The sequence below is a fragment of the Onychomys torridus genome, chromosome 3 (genome assembly GCF_903995425.1).
Source record: "Onychomys torridus chromosome 3, mOncTor1.1, whole genome shotgun sequence".
NCBI lineage: Eukaryota > Metazoa > Chordata > Mammalia > Rodentia > Cricetidae > Onychomys > Onychomys torridus.
Window position 1 is genome coordinate 69,586,080 of NC_050445.1, and position 22,971 is coordinate 69,609,050.

At 41.9% G+C, this 22,971-nt stretch overlaps 1 protein-coding gene across 1 annotated transcript in view; it reads right to left on the minus strand.

The window, feature by feature from the left end:
• The window catches only part of LOC118580838 (PH domain leucine-rich repeat-containing protein phosphatase 1-like), a 30,141-nt gene extending 8,329 nt beyond the window's left edge, over nt 1-21,812 (minus strand). The window contains exons 1-2 of the mRNA XM_036182825.1: nt 21,443-21,812; nt 20,830-20,990 (exon numbers count right to left, since the gene is read on the minus strand). Of these exons, the coding sequence (XP_036038718.1) occupies nt 20,830-20,990; nt 21,443-21,675 (394 nt within the window). The 5' untranslated portion in view covers nt 21,676-21,812. The remainder of the gene's footprint in view (nt 1-20,829; nt 20,991-21,442) is intronic.
• Nucleotides 21,813-22,971: the final 1,159 nt, after the last annotated feature.

Below are 22,971 nucleotides of genomic sequence, written 5' to 3' on the forward strand. Positions count from 1 at the left end.
CTTGTAGAGATATTTCTCAAACCACTCAGCTCTCTTTTCCTGTTTGGCTGTTTACTCCCCCGCCTCCTTGCTTTCCAAGTCAAACTTGGGTTCTTGTTGACTATATTGAAAGTGAATTTTTTAACGAGTGATATAAACATCATCCACTGCTCTTATTTTGGGGTTTTCTATTGAAGGACAAAGGTTATGTTGTACAGACGTCGAAGGAGATGACTTCTTAAGAGGTGTTCCCTGCATCTGCCTTACTGAGTTCCCTGGAGTTCTGAGAGCACTGACAGCCCTGGACTCTGTGATTTCCTGTATCCTGAGGTCCTTTTCTCCAGTGGGCCCCTGTTCCAACAAGCAGGAAGACAGACTGTGCTGACCCTGGCACCAGCTCCCATTTTCTCATCTCTCCATTCAGGAAGCCAGGCAGCCTCATTACCTATTTATGCCTCAGCTATCTTCTGAGAAATCATTCTCTCAATCATCTTAGCCATTAGCTGCCCATTACTAGACCTTTAATTCCAGGCCTGGACAAGAAAATGCTTACTCACATAATTCCGAAGGTCAAAGAAGACGCTTAAGATACTTAGTAACCTAGGAACAACACTGGGCTGTAATTATACAGGAGCGTAAGGAGTCCCAAGAAAATCAGCTGATAAAATCCCTCAGGTGCGGCACTGGGGACCTGATGCTCTTCGTCGGCGCAGGAGAGACCTGGAGACGAGATGAGAGCTCTTCCCAGCCAGCCCACAGTGGGCTTGGCAAGTGACTGAAAATGCAGTCAGGCAAACTTCCTACCTTCCACCTTCTTCTCACATGTGAGGACTGGAAACAGCCATAATGACAGTGTTGTGAGAAAACCGTAAAAGGTTGAGCTGTGGTGAAAAGACGTGCTGCAGAGAATAATGCAGGTAGGGAACGCTAAATAAAGACGGGAAAAGCAGAGGAAGAAAGAGGAGCGAGCAGTTAAGCTACCACACTCTAAAATGAATCATGAGCCCCAAAGCCAATCATTTCACAAGCAAACTGATAAATAAGAGTTGTATCTGCCAGCTAGGTCACAATCTGCCCTGGAGGCATCACCTGAAATGGGCCGGCTCCACAGAGTAGAGCTAAGAATGGTGAGTTCTTTACAGCGAGATGTATTCCGGCCCACTCTATTCTGTCTTTTTCTTTGATTGCATTATTTCATCTTGCTTACAGATACTAGAGGTGCCTGAGCATTGGGATTTACTTACACTGAGGGGCTATCTCCAGTGTCTGTGGAAAGAAAACTCAAGGACATCACTGAACAAAACCCATGGTAAATGGCTGGCATGCACCATTCCTACTGCACTTTTTTAGGAAACAAATTCCCATGGGGTTAGCCTTTGCTCACTCTTCTGTGGCTAGAAAATAAAACTTACATAACTCTGGAGGATTTTTTGCACATGCCATACACATGTGTGTGTGCGCACGCGCACACACACACACACACACACACACACACACACACACGCTAACCTTTAAAAGAACCAGATTCCTTCTTTACTACATATCTCAACTGTCCAAAAAGTTTTTATGAATGTGGTCAAGAAATAATCCAAGAAAAATTAAAAAGAGCAAAGTTTGTCTTGGGGAAGAAGAGTCATCACGGTGGTCTGTCATGGTCTAAAGCAACAATGATATTCCTGGAGTATTTTCATCTGTAGCCCTCCAGCAACCACCAGAAGCTGTCTTCCTGTGGTATAACGTGACAGAGCTCTAGAAACAAGGACCTCTGCAAAGTCATCTGAATTTTTGCCTCCCAGGTGGTGGGATGAAGAAGGCACAATAGTCATCTCAACTACCAAATTACCACAGTAACGGAAGAAGAGAATGAAAACCATGTGGGCGTGTGTATGTGCATGTGTGTATGTGCATGTGTGTATGTGCATGTGTGTATGTGCATGTGTGTATGTGCATGTGTGTATGTGCATGTGTGTATGTGCATGTGTGTATGTGCATGTGTGTATGTGCATGTGTGTATGTGTATGTGCATGTGTGTATGTGCATGTGTGTATGTGCATGTGTGTATGTGCATGTGTGTATGTGCATGTGTGTATGTGCATGTGTGTATGTGCATGTGTGTATGTGCATGTGTGTATGTGCATGTGTGTATGTGTATGTGCATGTGTGTATGTGCATGTGTGTATGTGCATGTGTGTATGTGCATGCATATATACACATGTGTGTATGTGCGAGAGTGATAGAAGAGAGAGATCAGAATACCAGCCATCTATGACAAAAAATGCCTTAAAAGCATGGATTTATTGAACACAGCCACAGGCAGAACATAGCAAGGAGCTAAAACGGTAAAGTATAGCATAAATCTAGTCCTAAAATGTGGGTTTCCACATACTACCAGCTGGCATCTCCAAACAGCTTGAAGAGTAACCCTTACATTAAGTTAAAGGGAAAACAAAGAATCTCTCTACTATATATGTTTAAAGTAAAACAAATGTTAATTTTTAAAAAACTGTTTACTTATATCTGGTGTATAGTATTTTTAGAGATTCTACCTTTAAAAATATTAGTGAAGCCAGGCATGGTGGTATATGCCTCAAACCTCAGCACCTAGGAGGTAAGAAAATGGCACAGGTGTGATGTGAGCTTGAATTATATCGGTTCCATGACAACCTGGGCTCAGTGTGAGGCCCTGTCTCAAAACAAACAAACAAATACAAAAACCTACATAGAAAAAGTTCCAGTGAATAAAAGTTCACAGACATGGTGTCAAAAATCTAAGGGATAGCAAAATAATGAAATTATTCAGTTGTATAATAGACAAAGAAAGACACTCTAGAAACTAATTTTATTCACACTTCTATTATTTACTGGAGAAAGTCACTAATGGTTTCTACCACAGAAAGAGCAATCTGGTCACTTAACCCTAAGCAGCACTAAACATTTTCCTTGGGAAAGTGGAATGCATTTTAAAAATACACCAGGTGGTGGTGGTGCACACCTTTAATCCCAACACTTGGAAGACAGAAGCAGGTAAATCTCTGAGTTCAAGACCAGCCTGGTCTACAGAGCAAGTTCCAGGACAGCCAGGAGTACACAGAAAAACCCTGTCTCAAAAAACCAAAAAATAAAAATACGCTGAGTCTCAATTCTCTCTTGAAATAGAAAACATTAAGAGATACTGTTTTATGAAACACAAGAAAATCCTACAAATCAATTTATAGCTCACAATGCTAGTATGTACATATGTGTGTGAACATACATAAAAATTAGGGCAAGAAAACTATGTAGCCAACTACATACCTATATTTGGAAGGAGAAAATTCTGTAGCTTGCTGAGCCCACCTAGAAAGAGCTGTAAATAAAAGGAATAACTAGCATTCTGAATAAAGGAAAGATGAGAGCCTTCCTAGGGGCTTCTAGGATGTGCTCACAGTACCTACTGACAGGTAGTCAGAACCACAAGCTGACATCATGTCAGCTCTGAAAGACATCCTTCTCCAAGGGCACAAAGCCCATACTCCTCAAGATTTCTCATTAGCATCACCGACCTCACACTTGAACACAAAAAGAGGACACCGTTAGCCTGACCATTCTTCACTTCTGGCATGAAATCAACCTGTACAGAAACAGTTTCATGTCAAAGGTTGGCAGAATGTGGGCACGATAGTGTCAGAGACAGAAAGGAAAACCAAATAAAATAATTGGGAGCCATGGCCTCATTAGGGCAGGATGGCAGAACTGCTGAGCCCAGGGATGGACCGGAGCCATTTTCTCCCTCTGCTCAGACACTGAACCTTAGCAAAACTGCATATACACAGGTTTGAGATACTGTTTGTTGTCTTTCCATTGTGAGATCTAGGTCTCTGTGTGTTTAGTGTTTTGATACAAAGTTGAGTAAACTATGATCCCTAGTTCTTGCCTCTACTAGGGGGCAAATTAGAATAATTTTATGATGACTCCATGCATGTGACATTCTGAGTTGTTTTTTTTTTTTTTTTAAAGGAGTCCCACAGGAAGTTTGATTCTTTTTTTCAAAGGAAAAAGCCAGGTTGAGTTTTATGATAGTTTACTTCTCGTTGCTCTAAGCAAATGAACACTTTGAAGTAGCACAGAGGTCACATTTCATTTAATAAATTAAATCATCCCTAAGGAGCATTTATCCACTTCTCAAAATCGTGTAGGTAGGTAGTCTCTCCGTACCTCCCCCACTGAGTTTCTCAGAAATTGCCTCCTGGCAAAGTGTCCTGAGCCAAGCATTCTCCAGACCAGCATCCTCAGCAAACTGCCACTGCACCACCTCTGTCCTTCTCTGACCTTCCTGGAATGTCCGCCATCTTCCTCACAACCAGCAAGCCTGGGTGCAAGGTGTGCCAAGGACTCCATGAAAACCACAGAGAACTCCAAGGAAGATAAGGTCCTGCCCACGGACCTCTTCTGTCTGAAAAGGCATGCTTCTGTTATGCAAGGCAGTAATATAACCCAGTTTTTAAAACTGTTTGGCCCCAAAGAGCTTTCCTGCTGTACAATAACTGAGACAAGAACTGTGGTTAGAATTCCAGATTCTACAGCCACATTTCCTTCTTAAACCCACGCTCTATCCCCTCCTATAATGAGTGAACCTGAGTAAGTTACTGAAGCATTCTATGCCTCGGGCTTTGTATTTATTAAGCAGCGACCTCTGAGACGCTGTGAAGACTGAACAGGTTTAAGTACAAACATGAATGGCCTATTATTCTGCCATATAAGAGACTAAGCATATGTAAAGAAAATAACTTCTGGAACCAGGGGACAGACTATTTTTGCTTCCCTTGCTGTTTCTAGCTGCTAATCCCTCTAGCCCCTAACTGAGAGGTCCATATCATTCAGCTGCACAATCTTCCACTCTCAACACAGTACCAAGCGTCTCTGTGCCCCAGGTGTTGGCAACCTGCTTGGCACAGAGTACTTGCTCACTTAAAATTTCAATTCTGACAACTGTTATAGGATGATGATGATTTGAAGAAAAGTTGACTTACAAACAGTAATTAGCCAAAAGTGTGAAGTACTTCTCAGGACTACAGCAAATGCTGATTTCATATAAACTTCTTTATTGGTTTGTTATTTAGTAGTTATAAGCAATACCATTGTCATAGAGAGTATAGTCCTTATTGGTATATGCATTCTACTCACTACGACTGCAAATTTCTTTAGTCCCATATTGTTTGCTATTGAGTTCAGAAGTGACTACACTGTAGGGTCTGTAATATGCATTATCTATAGGACAGGGGAGGAGGGTAGAATGCAGTCTTATGGAGCCTCAAAGAGCTATGTGATTCATTCTTCTACTGTGAAAATTGATGAGTCTGTTTTATAAAGGTTTTTTTTTTTTTTTTTTTATCTGTTTGTTCATTTTTTGTGGTGGTAGGGATTGAATGCTGGGTCTTGTACACCCTGGGCACACACTCTCCCACTAAGCTACGCCCCTACTCAAGTTCTTCAGATAGCTTCTCAACTCCTATTTCAGTCTGTTCCAATGCTGAATCATTCCCCCTTAGACAGCTAATAAAAGTGTCTTAATGCAATTTATGTCTACTTCCTCCCTTTGTGAAACGGGATATGTTCAAAGGTGAGTTAGAAGCATCCTTCTCATCTTTTATGCACAGTAAAAAGTACATGCTACTTAGCAAGCTCCTACAGCAAGTTAGCACTGAAATATCTACAAACACAAAAGGGTAAGCTTATTTCCACACATGTATTAACATGAAATGTAAGTATTTAAGAGCACAAAAATAATATGACTACACAGAGAAGAACCCAGATGCATTATGTTGTGAAACTGGGGGACACGTAGGGGACTGGATCACATCCAGAGACCCTAATGAACATCTACTTGGTCTTTCTTGGTGAGATTATCCAGTATCCTAAGATTACAGGGATGACACTAAAAATAGCTCTAAAGGCAAGAATTATTCCAAATGCTCCCCCAGCCACAGATAAGGATAATCACAAATACCACCCCAGTAAGACTTTCCTGCTAGCTGTGGTGACACACACCTATATTTACAACAGTTAGCAGGTAGAAACAGGAAGATCAACAAAAGGTTGAGTCCAGCCTGGGCTCTGAGTCCCAAGCCAACCAAGGATAAATATCAAGGACCTATCACAAAACAAAACAGATTTTCCCATCCCACCTTCTGTGTGTTTGTGAGGGAGGGTAGTGATAGTCTGCTTCTTGTTTCTTTGTTTCTTTGTTTGTTTGTTTGTTTGTTTGTTTTTGAGACAGAATCTCACTCTTTAGTTCTGACCCAGAACTCTCCATGTAGATCAAGCTGGCCTTGAACTCACAGAGATCTGCCTGTCTTGGCCTCCTGAGGACTAGGATCAAAGGCTGTGCCACCATGCCTGGCAAGCACCACTGCTGTGGGATGTTTTGTATGTAATTAAAATGTGTTTGTAAATAAAACATTGATTGGCCAGTAGCCAGGCAGGAAGTATAGGCGGGACAAGGAGAGAGGAGAATTCTGGGAACAGGAAGGCTGAGGCAGACAGACGCTGCCAGCTGCCGCCATGAGTACCAACATGTCAGATACTGGCAAGTCACAAGCCATGTGGAAAGGTGTAGATTTATAGAAATGGGTTAATTTAAGATGTAAGAACTAGATGGCTAGAAGCCTGAGCCATTAGGCCAAACAGTTTAAATAATATAAGAGTCTGAGTGTTCATTTTATATGTGGGCTGCGGGACTGCCGGGGCTTGGCGGGAGCTGGAGAGAAGCTCTCCAGCTACATACCACCTTCTTTAGAATAGCCATTCTGCTACTGACAGACCCATTTAAGCCTTGGAGTCACCCTACGGGAGTGCTCCTCGTAGATGCCACATGGTTCATTTCCCACCTTCCAGGGTCTTCTCGGAGGGCTTGTGGACCACCTACTAACAATTACAAGATGAGGGCTGAGCACTACTGCAATCACAGAGTGCTTGCCTAGCACGCCCAAGTCCTAACTTCGGTCTCCAACGCTGAAAAAGAAATTACAGCCTATGCCTTCATGCTACTCTGCCATCCCGAGACTATAAACCCTACTGCAATGTTGTTCTCTTTCTCATAGGCTCGCCTGTCAGAGAAAACACCTGCTAAAATATGGACTTCAACATAAATGTCACCGACATAATCCAAGGGCCTGGAACAGTTCCTGCCGTGCAGTACTTCCTCAGTAAATATCAATGAAGTGAATTAAATGGATGTCAGCTCACATACAAACTCCTAAAGTCATTATCACACATATGCACATGGACATATGTGGAATAACAGAGAATCAATGGCACTTGGCTATGTTCCCGGTACTCAGTAAGCTGAGGCAGAGGAGCTGTAGGAAGTTTGAGGACAGCCTGGGTGATAAAGCAAGCTATAAGCTAGCCAAGGAAACACAGCAAGATCTTGTCAGAGAAAAAGGAAAATTTTAATGGTAGACCACAGAGCTGTCAAGTCAAAACTTCATACAAAAGGAACACGACTCCAAGTCTATTCCATACTTTCCTATCTCCTCAGTTCTCATGATTTACAAGGATAGAAGGACACAGAGACAAACCAGGGATCTGCAATTGTAGTGACACTATACTGCAGAGAGCAGAGACTATGAGAAGGTGTGGTCAACGGCTGAGACAAAACTGGCATACCTAACTGCACAGAGGATAGAAGTGCAAAGAAAGCAGTCATGTCTCTCTGCAAGGGAAATGTGAGGCCCAAGCCTGACCCAAAGGCCTCACAGAGATGAAACATTCCATCACACACAGACATACACACAGACACAGACAGACACAGATGCACATACACACACACACACACACAGTAACAATACTAGGCACACTTGGAGCTTTCCTCCCGATGAACATATGACGCTAAAGGAAAAGCATACGGGCTTTTTCTAACCTAATTATTTCTTAAGGGAAATAATACAAACAATTAACTCAGGAATAACAGATTTTGGAAAGAGTGTTTGTTGAAAACTGTTAGAAATCTGGGAACACATGGTTGATTGATTAAGTGTTGAAATATTTATTAAATATGAGAATCCACTGCAAAGAAATGAAACTGGTCCAGCTAAGCTGAAGGCTTCATCCAACACTGGCCAGAGTCCTGCCAATCAGAACCTGAGCTGCAGAGAGAAGATCACCCACAAACGCTGCTGTGACAAAAACCAGGAGCCCCACCCCCAAAGAGGGAAAATAACACACTGAAAATGGCTACAAGCACAGTGGTAGAGCGCTTGCCTAGCAAGCACAAGGCCCTGGGTTTGATCCTCAGCTAAAAAAACAAAACAAAACAAAGAAAACTTTGGTTTCTTCCTTGGCAAAGAGGGAATAACAAGTTTATAAAAAAGGCCCTGGAGAGATGGCTCAGAGGTTAAGAGCACTGACTGTTATTCCAGAGGTCCTGAGTTCAATTCCCAGTAACCACATGGTGGCTCACAACCATCCGTAATGAGATCTGGCACCCTCTTCTGTATATATAATAAATAAATCTTTTTTAAAAAGCTATATTTTTTTAAAAAGATGAAATTATACATTTAAAAGGGGGAAATTTTATGGTACAGGAATTGTTTCACAACAAAGTTGTTAATTAAAATAAATGAATGAGGGGCTGAGGATTTAGCTCAGTGGTGGAGCGCTTGCCTAGCAAGCGCAAGGCCCTAGGTTTGGTCCTCAGCTCTGGAAAAAAAAAAAAAAATGAATGAATGAATGAATGAATGAATGAAAGAAAACTCCACGGACTAGAGCAGCATGCAACAGCAAGGTCCCCCCACCCCACCTCCATCATAAGATCATCATAACGTATCATGGCCAGGGGTTTCAGGAAATGTGAAATAGAATGTGGAAAAACAAAAAGCATCCTATCACATGTAGCAAGGTAATTGTTTTACGACACATGTTCTTCTCTGTGACATGCTCCTATTTCCACGTGTGCACATGAATCTTTCACAGATAGTCATAGCTTTGCTACTCATAATGAAAGACTTTAATTAATAGAAATGTTTACCAAGACAATGAATAAATAATTGGCTATTACTCAGCAATAAGAAGGAATGAATTACACAGGCTATAACACAGATCAGTGCTGAAAACATCATGCTAAGTGAAAGAAATGAAGATTATTTGAAGCATCTAGAATAGGCAAATCTACAGAAACAAAAAGGTGCTTTTTAAAAGGGGGCCAATGAGACAGCTCAGTGGGAAAGGTGCTTGCCACCAAGGTTGATGGCCTGAGTCTGATCCTCCGGACCCACATGGTGGAAGAAGAGGGCTGATCCTCTGACCTCCACAGGTAGACCATGGCACACACCTGCCTACACAACTCTAAATAAACAGAATGCATATATACATATGAATGAATTCCTTTGTTTCTGAGATTATCAAAGGTTACCTGAAGTCTTAAAGATAGCTAAGGCGGTTAGCTCTTCAGAATGATGTTTAAACTGCTGCATCCTTTACTATGGTAACGTCTCTGTACAAATCCTGAGTGTCTCTTCCACTTGAACCTTATTTTCAGACCCTCCATTCACACTACACTATAAACACATGAAACTATTCAGACTAAAGTATTGTCCTCTATGGTTTCTTTTCCAGAATTAAATTAGTATGTGCAGCTCTTTAAGAAACATGGAGATCTCCTGGTGTACCATGTGGGTAGCCATTTCCTTTATTTAAAAATATTAACACATCTTATATTAGTATACATCTTTAATATTAAGGGAAGTTAGGCCAGAATGGTGGTTCAGCTTGTAATCCTGGGGTGTGAGGGTAGAGACAAGGACAAGAAACTTGAGAGAGTTCAAGGCCAGTCTGAGCTACATGGCTCCAAAAATAGAAGGGAGTTAGGGAGACACAGTGGTGCTTGCCCCCAAGCCTGGTGACCCCTGCTCTTTCCCTGAGACCAACATAACAGAAGAAGGGAACTGACCCCACAAGTTTTCCTCTACCTCTACACATTTACATGCTTGCACACAAACACGCATACACACATATCAATTAATTAAATGTTCTTTAAAAGTATATTTCATAGTTAATAAAGAGTTAATGTATATATTATTACTAAATTGCATAATATGTCTCCATCTTATACATATTTGAACTACTTAATTGCATATAATTAATGTTAAAACATATAACTAATTAGTATTAAATAATACATTTTCATAAAACAGAGATTAGAAAAAATTAAAACAGGAATTATCATAGGCTTAGCTCCAAGGAAAAAATTAAGTATGGCCTTAGTTTATAATTGTAGTTAAAAATTAAAGAATAACTAACTACTCAGGGAAATATTTACCTGAATATGTCACATAAACTCAAATCTATCAAAATGCTTTATGACAGACACTCTTGCAAAAGACGCACATCATTGTCTCAAAGAAAACTCTGCTCCTGGCAGCAAATGACAAAGTCTAATGAATAAATGCAGCCACAAAGGTTAAATAGCTTGGATTTATTTTCACTAGGAGAGACAGGGCTATAAACTGACATGAGTGATTGTGTCATGGTGATTAAAGTGTCCATGAGACAGCAAGACAGCTTTATACGGTGGAGTGTCAGTAGACTCACAACAGTCCAAGTCCCTGCTCCTTCCTCCCTCTCCTGCCCCTCAGCACCATGGCCCTGACTCTTCTTGTAAGCTCTGCCTTGGGGTCCAGGAAAGAAGAACTCTGATTTCCGTTCACAGGATCACTGTGCAGGTACTTCAGAGAACCAGGGCATCCTGCATACAGTGGCTGTGCTGGGGCAGCAAGAATACTTTTGGGAGAGGAAGGAAAGAGGGTAGAGAGTAGGCATAAATATGGTCGGAGGGACACACTCCTCTAACATTTCCTGACTAAAAATTGGAATATCTACTGGAAAGAATTTATAACTGTGGGAGATATCTCATAGCTCTATCAGTCAGTAACATAAGTAGTCACCTAATTTTTTCTTCATATCTTTGAGACAGAAAATTAAGATAAAAACTGACTAAAGATATTTACTGAGCACCTACTGTGGGTGAGGAACTGTGCTGAGCAGCAGACAGACAATGGTAACTATAAATGACCAAATTTGAGATAAAGACTACAGTCTGTCTCACAGAAACAACTTCACATCAGTGTCTGGATCCCCTCCACAGCACACACATAAGTACACACAAGTCTACGGCAAGCCTGAGACACGTTTGACTCTGAGTAACCTGTAATACACCTCGTTGCTGTTGTTCTTTACACTGAATTTGCATCCTACAGCAACATGGCATAGCGTCACTATCCTGCAGCAATGGATCCCTGTTCTTGTCTAAGACCTTCAAAGTGTCATGCTTAGCCAGGACAGCATGGGGACTGAGCACATGAAGCTGGAAGCCAGGAGAGTAAGAGCAATGAGAATCAAGACAGTGGAATCAGGAAGAAGAGTTTCAGCACTGAGGAGCAGAACGGGTGCTTTGATACACACACAATGAAGAAAATGAATGAGAGCCAACTTAAGTGGAATCTAAGATAAAAGCCTGGAGGGGGCGTCACACAAGATCAATGTTAGAGAAATGAAGAGCTTGTTGATCTATAACACTTTTCCAAACCCCCAAAACAAGTAAAGTCCAGTGTCGCATGGAACCAACACTGCACCAGGCAACCTTCCAGAGGCCTGTGTTTATTTTAGTTGCTAAGACAAAGAGAGGCACTTGACAGAAAGAGGAGGAAAGACAATCCACCAAAGGTTACAGAGAAGCATTTCCTGGGTTCACAAGAAAATGATGAACAGGAGAGTAGTGGAGCTTACAGACAGGTAACCATGAAAGAGATGAAAAGCATTATTAACCAGGGAAAAGCCCAGAAACACCAACAGAGTCATTATGCAGAGCATCCACACTCCTTTGCTGGGTGCTTGCTTCATGATTGTCCCCACTCAGTGCTGAGAAGAGATACAATAAAACAAAGATGCATGCCGTTGCCCTATGCTTTTCTATGAATTTTCGCTAAAATGAAATATTTTCGCCCCCATTCAACTCATACAATTGCAAACTTCCAAGATTTCATCACTGGAACATTTGAACTCATTAATCAATACTCTCAACTGTGTTTCATACTAAACTAATTCAGCTATAAATTAATAGAACTTCATTGACTATGAGAGAACACTGCCTGTGCAAGATCATCCAGAACTACAGAACACTGCTAATCTAACCTCAGAAATTCAGTTACACGAGACTTCCTACTATCTCAGTGCAGTGGTTTTGCCGGTTTCTACCTGGTAGCTCCACGACAGTCGACAACGTTTGCTCTACACCGTGTTTAAAACAGTCTTAGCTCTAGTGACTTACCCAGTCAGAAATGGCAACTGTAGTGAGAGCAATAAACACATCATGGATTTCCACCACAGTCTACCCCATCAATAGCTGTCTAACTTAAGGGCATTTTTATGAGACAATAAAGACGAGAACGCAATGATCTATTCACAGTTACGCCACAAACAGGATCACAAATGTGGTAAATGCTGGTTTGGGTCCAGAATCCCAACTTTTATCATCTTTGGTAATGTTTAAGTTTCTACCAACATCAATAAAAAAATTCTTCCTAAGAACAATGACTTAATTATTCAACACACTGGCAACTCTGAAAATGAGTTGTTTAACATGCCCATTGTCCTTATTAAACACTTTCTAAAGTTTTCTGCAACACATTTCAAAGTACTAACTTCAGCTAAGCCACGGGAAACACCAAAATCTCCTTGTAAATAACTCAGTACATATAACAAACAATTAATTATTCAGCTCAATGACTGCTTACCTTCCAAACTCAAGACACACTTGCTGAACATTCAATTAACAAGCATCACATGTCATCCAACATGAACTATGACTCGTTTTATACAAATTAGTTATAACTTTTAGAGAACAAAGGAAAAAATGCCTGCATGAGTTAGGAAATCAACTTTGAAGCAGTGACATCTCCTGGCCCAGGTGGGGCCCAGTGCGACAGTCTCGATTACATCATGGGGAGAAGCACGGGCTGCTTAGGCCCTCTCTCACAAACCTGAGGAACTTGAAGGCCAACCAAGAATAAAAAGAAAGAGGAGAGAAAAGGAAAAGAAGGGAGCAGACAATGAGGAAGGAAGAAGGGAGCAGAGGGGAGCAGAATTGTTCCGGCTGAACCCCAAACTGGGTCCTCACCGGGAACAGAAGGGCCCATCTGGGCAACCTGGCTAACCACAGGCTCCTGTTTGCGGAGCACAAACCTTAGAATCAAAATTAAGGTCAGTCACTAAAAACCTCATCAGACTCTTCCAGGCAGCCCTGTCCAAGCCGAGCCAGGACGATGCTGGGCCGTGAATTCCCCGAGCCTCGCCTTCTCCCCGACCCCTACTCAAAGTCCGCTCCTGCCCACACTTGGATGATCCCAGGTCACTTTTTCAGTCAGCTCTCTCCCTTCCTACTCCTCCAGGCTACCCTATCTGAATGAAGCCAGACACACACAGCCTCGGCTGTCACCTGTACCTGCTGAAGATCCACTATTGTGTTTCTAACAGAACCCTGGCAGGACACGCTGAGTGTGTCAGTAACACAGCCAGAACTGAAGGAATCTGCAGAACCAGGTTATATGAAGGAGCAGCTCCTCTCCGGCGTCCAAGGAAGAGAGAAAGTGTTGAGAAGACGGTGATTCATCACCAGGAACTGTCCACCAGCTCAGCCCCGGCATGCTAAGCCGGCCAGTGGAGGAGACTAGCCTACCTCATGAGCAAATGGGGGGAAAATAGACAAGAAACAATCAACTAGTAGTGAGCCTTACTCGAAACAACAGAAGCGAAGGGAAGAGGCAGCTTCCACCAAGAGATAAACTGCCCTGGCACAACATTAATTTTATAAAAGGGGAGAAATATAATTATTTAACCTGCTCATATGTATGACTCTGACAACCTCTTAGGAAACAACAAATAGATTCCGGGAAATGACTAAATTCTAAACTCCCTCTCTTTCCAATTGGCACTGTGGGTATTTCTGGATCATGATACAGAGTTCTTAATTTTGTTTTCAAAATCCAGTTATATATAATAGTTTGCCTTGGAGAAGACAAAACAGATTTTTATCTTAAAAGGAATTAAATAAGGAGTAAAGGGCAGTGGAAGTCTAAAATCAGTTTTGATGTTAAGTATTTTTAACTACATGTAAAATAATTACAAGTTATCCAGAAAGATCAATAAACATCAGGAGTTCCTTGAAGAAATGATGTTGGAATATTTTAACACAGAGAAACGAGAAATCCATAATAAATTAGTAGCAAAAACTTTGTAAAAGACTACTTTGCTGTTTTTAACATTTCCTTTCAGAATTATTTTTCCCATTCCTACCCCTTTATTAAGCTATATGGCCATGGGAAAGTCTACAAAGTGTGCATAAGAGTATCTACCTCATCATTAAAAATAATGAATGTAAATCCCTCACCACAGTGCTTAGGGCACACGACACATTTGGAAAAATGAATTCCTGTATTTTCAACTCCTACTTTTCTCCAATCTTTTTCATTCTAGTACTATCATTGCCCAAATGAACACATCCAACCAGATGTTCACAGAACTTATCATCCTGGTTACTATTTATCTGTTTTACCTGAATGATTTGACATTTGAGACCCTTAAGCTGCTGGTACTATAACTGTACCTTTTCTTTTTGTGGGGGTTCTATGAATACAGATGTGTGTTTAGCATTTCATGTCTCTGTCAACAAAGCTCTGGCTACAAAGCGTATATAATGTTGATGTTGAGTGCTGAATACTAAGAACTGGATTTATAATGAAAGAATATAATCATCAGTACAATATCTACAGACACCTCCCTCAAGAGCTGCTTTTGGGTGACAAATGTCTCCCATATATTGCATTATTTATTAAGATAGTAAAATTGAAGAATTCCTACTGTGTTCAGCAAGTTTCTCCACTGCAGTACACTTTCATATAGACACAGGCATTTTTGATGCACTAAAAGAAAAGTTTAAGTCCAATGGAGAAAATAAAAGAAACCTTGGACTCCAATGCCAAAGGACATCCAAATGTCTTGAATGCCATCTAACGTGAGTATTCAGCCAGTGCAGTGGAGCTAAAGTTTCCAAGTTCAAATCCCCTCTTAGCTTCTTTAAAGATGACAAGTTATGACCTCCCACTGGACTTCTGTGAAGGTAATGTACATCAGGCACTAAGAAGTTAATCTGACACATAAAAGTAACCACAAAATTACCAAATATTAACTATCTTACTGTACAGCATACATGGTACACTGACATCTTTTCTCTGCTTCCTTTTCCTTCCCGTTTCCCACCGTTCTCCCCAGGCTCTGCTTTTCTCCCTCATCCCACTTGGATGAGCATCTGCTTCCCATGTGATAAATGTGGCCCTGACAACTCACTGCAGCTGTGGAGTGATGCCCGTGTTACACATTCCTTTCTCAGTGAGTCAGGAGAAAAAGAGCAGCTCTCTCTCTAAAATGGGCTCTAGAACAATCAAAAGAACACTTGGCATATTTATGTAGTATGAGAAAGCAAATAAAACTAAGAACATTCTTTACAAACCCATAAGCTCTTATAATCATTCATGCTTGCTCTTACTATAGCTGTGAAGAAATTACCAAAAACTGGCTCCACTGTGCACAGTAAGATAATTTTGTGGAATTTCAAAGATAACTATATGTATATCTGAGTATATATACACATACAACTATACATATGCACAATGGAATATCAAAGATAAGAAACAGTAAAGCCTGAATTAGGTCTCTTCTGTCATCTAGGATCCTATTACTACATTTATATAAGTTTGAATGAAGATTTACAGGAAAGCCTGCAAGATGGCTCAGTGAATACTGATGCTTGCTGCCAAGCCTGGTGACCTGAGTTCAATTCCCAGAAGTTACATGGAAAAAGGAGAGAAATTACTCCTGTATATTGTCCTCTGACCTTCACATGTGTGCTGTGATGTTCATATGTGTACACGCACACACACACACACACACACACACACACACACACACACAAATACACACACACGATAGGTAAAGAGATGATAGATAGACAATTAGATGATAGATAGATAGGCAGACAGATGATAGATAGACAAATAGATGCTAGATACATAGACAGACAGATGATAGATAGATAGACAAATAGATGCTAGATAATAGACAGATGATAGATAGATAGATATAAAATTAAAAGAATCTTATTTTTAAATACTTAAGGGGAATTACAATTTTTATTTTTACTTATTCAATTGTCACAAAAATTGGGAGGTTACAAAAAAGCTGTGAGACATCTTTTTCCTGCTGCTTATAGCCTAACTTTATTAATATTGAGCTACCAAGCTTAGCAAACACAGATTTTTTTAAAAAGATCTGTGCTATCTTGGCAAACCACCCTCAAAGCTGTAATTCCGAGGAGCCCTTTTCCCCTGGGGAAGGTGTACTGCAGACAACTGACTGTCAGGTTAACTCGATGCTCCCAAGTGAAGCCCACAATTTTAAGGACCGCTCACCCATCCTCTACAAGATATATAAAGATTCACAAAACCAGAGCACACCTTTTGCAGCCATCCTGCCTTTATTATGCTTTTTGCCCCACTCACTGGCGGTTTATAAAACTGTGGAACTACAAATCCACATCCTTATTGCCACATGACAATTCCTAAAAAATCTGTAGAAGACCAGATGAGAAAAAACAGATCTTTTACTGGCTGTCAACAAACACTTCTGATAGAAGAAATGATGTTGTATGCAGAAATACAAACCTACTTGGTATAAAATAAATAACAGAATTTATATGTAACTATGTAAAAGAGTAAGTTATCAGCTAACCCATTTCTGATGCTATAGTAAATTTATGATGCTTAGCTGGCAAAAAGAGCAAGCATTAATAATCATATTCTAAATAACAACTATAGGGTTATCAATATTAAACCACTAGTAAAAACCAGTAGATGATACCTTACCCAAATCGGTGAAAAATATGTTTTACCCCACTATTCACAAACTCGCAATTCTTTTAGCATATACTGTCAAGACAGAAGTTAAAAAAAAAAAAAAAAAAAAGACTCATTATTTTGAATATCCTAGGGCTATTTTCCAAGCTTGGAACTATTTCATATTTGACAACCTCGAAGACAGCAAGGTTCCCCACAATCAACTATGATTATGTTGACTATAATTTCTAGTATTTTATGGCATAATAAGCTGCTGCTTAGACTGATCCTACCACTTACAATATGAATTAGCATGCAATGAGGTAACTTAACTCATCATACAACAAACAAAAACTTCTGTATCAACAAAGTCACCATTTCACACTAAATTGTCATCATTCCAACAGAACCAAAACAAGTTCACATCACTAATACAAGAAGCCTGGTACTCACCTAGTCTTTGTGACTGTCTTCCCTAGGTCAGTTGTTTGAGCTTATCAGGTAGGAGGTCATTTCTGAACAATTTTAAGGGGCCTATAAGTCTGACTTATTAAGGCTATTCAGTTTCACTGCATTATATAAAACTTGAGTAATCTGTAACTTCAGAGAATGTGTTAAATTCAGGTCATTAGGGTATCATTTGCATTTAAATGATGTCATAAAATCTCTAAACAGTCTTCCAGCTGCCCAAGGGAGGTGCTGATACTTAACAGCCTGTAGGAGGCTCAGTGTATACCCAGCATTGATCTGGGTGCTTAAAATGACACTCAGGCAACGTGTGTTTAGTAATGTTTGGGAGCTTAGTCCTACAAAGCTTAGCGATATGCATGGGCATTTTTCAGTGAGTAAAAATGACTGATTAAGCCTGCTCACTCTTAGGAATTACAATGATTCTTCTGTGACGCTAGGACTATAACATAGGATCGTGAATTTAGCCAGCTAATCCTCCTCCTGAAATGCTTACAAAGCCCGCTGAACCAAACCCAACTCCTCAGAAAGTCAAGACCTTGCTGAAGCATCTAGAAGCTAAACTCTCTTCACTCTAGACCCCCAAAATCATCTGCAGTTAACAAAGACAAGTGCTGACTTCCATGTGCCCGGCAGTCCGCGGTCACCTCAAGACTAAAGGGCAAGGAGTAATTGTTCATCCGCTCATTCACTCTCCCAGCTGTCTGTGTCTGTAAACCCCTTTAGGGAGAGAACTGTGTCTTTTATCTCTAAATCCCCATGGCCTTGGCTTATTTTAACATGCTAAATAGCAAGAGCTCCAGTGAATAAAATCCTTTTAATGAGTCAAGAAATGAATTACACACACACACACACACACACACACACACACACACACACATGTGCGCGCCTTACGAGCTCACAGCTAAAAAAAAAAGCATCCAGATGTTATTTCTGAAAGATAATGGGAGTTCCTAAATTGTATCCATGGGTACCTACAATGCCAAAAGTTCCATGTATTTATCAAATAATAAAAATAATAAGATCTATATAAAAATCAAAATATTTTCAGGTTAAATTACAGCTCTCTGGAAACCAGCGATGCCTAATGGACAAGAAAGCCCTGAGTTTCCTTGCGGTAGGGATGTCGGGTATACCACGAGGAGTAGGTCTTTGTGATTCTGCCAGTTCTCTGTTGTGTCCTGCTGTAATTTAAGGGTCCTAGTTAAGTACACTGACTTCCTTGCTGATGCAGACACCAAGATACACTATTTGTACCTTTAGACACCAAGGATAATTTGTCACAGTTATAAATAGTATTTATAACTTCCACTTCTGACCTGAATTAATAATCTATGCATGCTGTTTAATCTAAATTCTACCAAATCACTTATGTCCCACCAAACAATAGTCTCATTCTCCCAACTGTGAAGTTTACTTCTGAAGGGCCTGTGGTGCCATCTGCCCCGAGTGGAGAGGCCTATATGAGTCCAAACATCTCAGAATTGGTATTCTAAAAACACCGAGAGAGAAAAAAAGAATAGTCTGTCTTTCAAAATTAGTGGCCTTTCACCAGCATAGAGAAGGAGTAGGCACTGGGGTGGTGACGACATGAGGCAGAGACCCCGAGTTCCAGGGTCTGCTCCTTCACTCTCCTCCTGCATCTCTGATTCTGTCCGTCCTTCTTTCCTTTCCCACTAAGACTCTGGGACTTGTTTTAACACACTGACTACCTCAGCAAAATCCAGACCATGGAAAACTAGAGAATGGAATAAATTACAAGGAAAATTAAAAATAAAAAATAAAGGCATGGGTGGAAGAAACCATGCACTAAAAGAAACTTAAATAAACTAAGTATGCACTATTTTAGCTCTGGCTCAAAATGAGAAAAAATATGCATTGAAAACTATACACATATAAGCATATTTTTGAGATATGTAAAAGTTTTTGAAAGAATGGTTGCTTTGTAGTATTAAAGAATTAATCTTATTTTTAACATAGCAATTCAGGGTAACATTTTTAAAAATAACCCTTACCTGTCAAGAGTTTCACTACTGAAAATTTTAATAAATGAACTATTATTTGCATCAAAGTGATACAGAAAGAGGAAGAACAGCAGGAGACAGACTGTAAGTTACCAATGACTGAGCTAGAACTCACTATAATCCTGTCTAGTTTGTGTGTCTGGATTTTTTTTTTTTTAAATAAAAGGCTACAAGTGAGCATCAGACTATTCCTCCACAGGAATAATATTTATTACTGAGAAATAAGACACAAGTTCCCTGATTATGTAGTTTTTCCATGGAAACAAGTCAAAATAAGAAGAGACATAGGCAGCTGCCAAACATTAATTCGGATAATAAAATCCTTCATTAAGGGATGGGCAGATAAAGCTTCTACTACAATCATCTAACTTCAATGGATGTTACAAGTAACCCTGAATCTCCGTCTAGGTCAAAACTGTAAGGGAGCCAGTGACTTGGCTGCAAACACGGACAACACTTTTCAGTCTTTATATATCTCACACATGTGAGTGACTGAGTACATTAGCACATTACAGTTACGTTAGTGTTGAGTGTATTTATGATGTGAAAATGTCCAGCTTATCTTCAGTAAAGTCTACAACAATTTCCAACTACATGAACTTCCTTCAGATGTACCTGCAAATCAATGAACTGTCAGGCTCATTGATCATACAACCAGAAAAACACTTACATGGGCCCAAAAATACTTGCTAGAATTAGCCAGTAACTTCAAAATGATTTTCAATCATATCTATGGGTGTTTGGTATTGATTCAAATGCAGGTACATTCGCTTGATTAATTTAATGCGATAAATTAGTTTTGTGTGTGTGTGTGTGTGTGTGTGTGTGTGTGTGTGTGTGTGTTTTAAGGAAATAAGTGCTCAATAACAATACAGCCCCTAATAACAACAGTGAAAAAGGTAGGGAGGACCGGTTTGTGGAAATCAGGAGTGAACGGGTATATCTCTGTTGTTCACGAATCTAAGTGGGCAGGGGATTTTGCAGCATAGTTGATTTCTGTTTGGGTTTCTTGGGGATGCTTAGTTTCCTTCTCCTTCCTATTTTCTTCTTGTGTTATAAAGCCTTCTCTCAGAGTTAAAACAACGAAGATGATGATGCAATCCTACCCAAACAGAATGTCCTACCTCCTGCAGTTTTTGCTTGACTAAGGAGATGGGGTCTCGGCCTCTCGTCTCTCGCTCAGGTTACTGGGCTACTAGGAGTATCCATACCATCCCCTCCAACCCCCGCTTCTGCAAAACCCCGGGCCTGTGCTTCTTTGGGTTCCTTTTTTTTCTGTCTCCTTTTCTCCTCCTTCTTGCACCGGGAGCATCATGCACGAGTCGCATTAGGTCTGTGCTCTTTTCACCCAGCACACCGCGTCTCCAGGGCAACCCTAAGCAAACGTGGGGTCGTGGGGCTGCGCCACAGCCCACCTCCCTCACCCCGCGGCTCACCTGCCGGCCGCCAGGGTGGCCCCGCACCCGTGTGTTGAGCCGGTCGTGCCAAGTTTCGTCCTCGCCGCCCAAGCGGTAGATGAGACGCAGTGGCACGGTGCTCTGGCGCTCCAGGAAGCGGTTTTCGTCCGCCCTCTCCAGCTCCCTCAGTGAGGCGTCTCCTTGCAGGCAGGCAGGAGGGCAGAAGTAAAGAGAAACGGTAAATAATAATAATAATAACAATAATTCCCCTGACCCACAGTCCTCCACCTTGTATCTCCCCTACGAAAATTCCCCCGCCTCCTCCCTCCCGGACCCATCTGGGAAGGACGCAGAGACACCAGCTGGAGAGCTCTGGACCAGCTCATCCGAGAGCATCCCCGGGCCCGGAAAAAGGGCACCCCTTTCCCATTCTCCCCATTCTCTTCTCCTTCAAGGGATTAAAAAAAAAAAGGCATTTGGCCCCAGATTGCTGATGCATCCTCGAGCCCCCACACGTTTGCTCCTTTCTCACTGCCCTTCAAAAAATAAAAATTAAAAAAAAAACCCGCGCGCTGTGGAAACGCGGGTGCGGCTTTTCGGGGTACCTCGGGGCTCCAAAGAGTCCTGGCAGCCCAGGCAGCTGCGAACTTACCTGCCGGACCGCAGCTTGCCAGGGGGCAGGTCCCCAAGGCGCAGAGCAGCCAGAAGGACGCGGCTGCCGCTGCCTGCATGGTGGCGGCGCTCAGCTGCTCGTGCCCCGGCCGCGGGCTCCGGTTCCCCGCCGCCCCTTCCCGGCCCGCGCCGCTGCCGCAGCCGCCGCTGCCTCAGTGCTGCATTGTGCCTCGCGGGCGCTTCGGTGGCGGGGGCAGCGAGCGAGCGCCGCATCGGGCGGGCGCCAGGCTGGAGCTAAGTGGCTTCTAGCGCCTCCCACTTCATCCCCAGGCGGAGGCCGGGGCGGGCGGCCAGCACGGCGGGGAGCAGAGCTGGGTGCGCAGCGGGCCTCGTGCACTTGCCCCCCCAACACCACCCCCCCCAACCCCGCGCTGCACCCGGCCGCGCGCACCGGAGTAGCTGGGAAATGTAGTTCCTTCCCCGCGTCTCGCTAGTCTCCACAGCGACGCGACCGTCGCCACCCGGAGACTGCAGACCCCAGGAAGGAAAAGCGCATTGGAGAGGTGAGGGACACCACCTGCAGGGTTGCAGCAGCGAGAATTCGCCCCCCAGCATCTGCAAAGAGCCGCATTGTTGCTCTGGAATCACCAAGGGACCATGCCCTGCGTGTATGGCAAGTCAATCATTCCACAGATATGGATCCACAGATATGTGCCAGGTGGTTACAATGATAAAGGACCTGGGTGTGAGTCACCCACTCTCAGATGCAATTAAGATAGACTGATTGGGTAAGAATTTGAGCAAAGTGGGAGGGCCCGTAGATGTTTTTATTTGTGTGGTTATTTTGTAGTGCAGGTGTGTCTGTGCACCATGCGTGTGCAGTACTGTTGGCAGACAGAAGAGAGTCTTAGGTTCTTGGGACTGGAGTTACAGAAGTGTTGTATGTGTTCTGGGAATCCAACCCATGTCCTCTGGAGGAACAGCCAGTATTTTTAACCTCTGAACCATGTCTCCATCCGCAAGCCATTTTTTTTAAGGTGGCTTTTAATTTCATTTTATTTTGGACACCGAGAGGAGGGCCATTAACACAACTCTAGGAGAATCAGAAGACATATCCCAGAGGTCTAGGGGGGCATTCGGAGTGTGATTGAGCCCGATTCTTGGTAGTTTGTTTGCTTCCTCCAATATCTGTACAGGTAACAGAGAGGGGAACTGTACTTTCTCAGGCTGTCCTACCCCACCCCACTGCAAATGGTAAAGACTCACCGGAATAAAAACAGTAATAACATAATTGTTAACATAATTAGCACTAGCACTTTACAGATTTTGAGATTCACTGGCATTTGAGCCTTAGGTCAAAAATTTAAACAGAAGAAAAGAGAAAATTAAGAATTAGATCAAGTAGGCTTCTTCCCAGGGATGATTCAACATATGTAAATCAAAAAATGTAATCCACCATATAAACAAACTGAAAGACAAAAACACTTGATCATCTCATCAGATGTAGAAAAGGCCTTTGACAAAATCCTACACCCCTTTGTGATAAGAGTCCTGGAGAGATTGGGGATG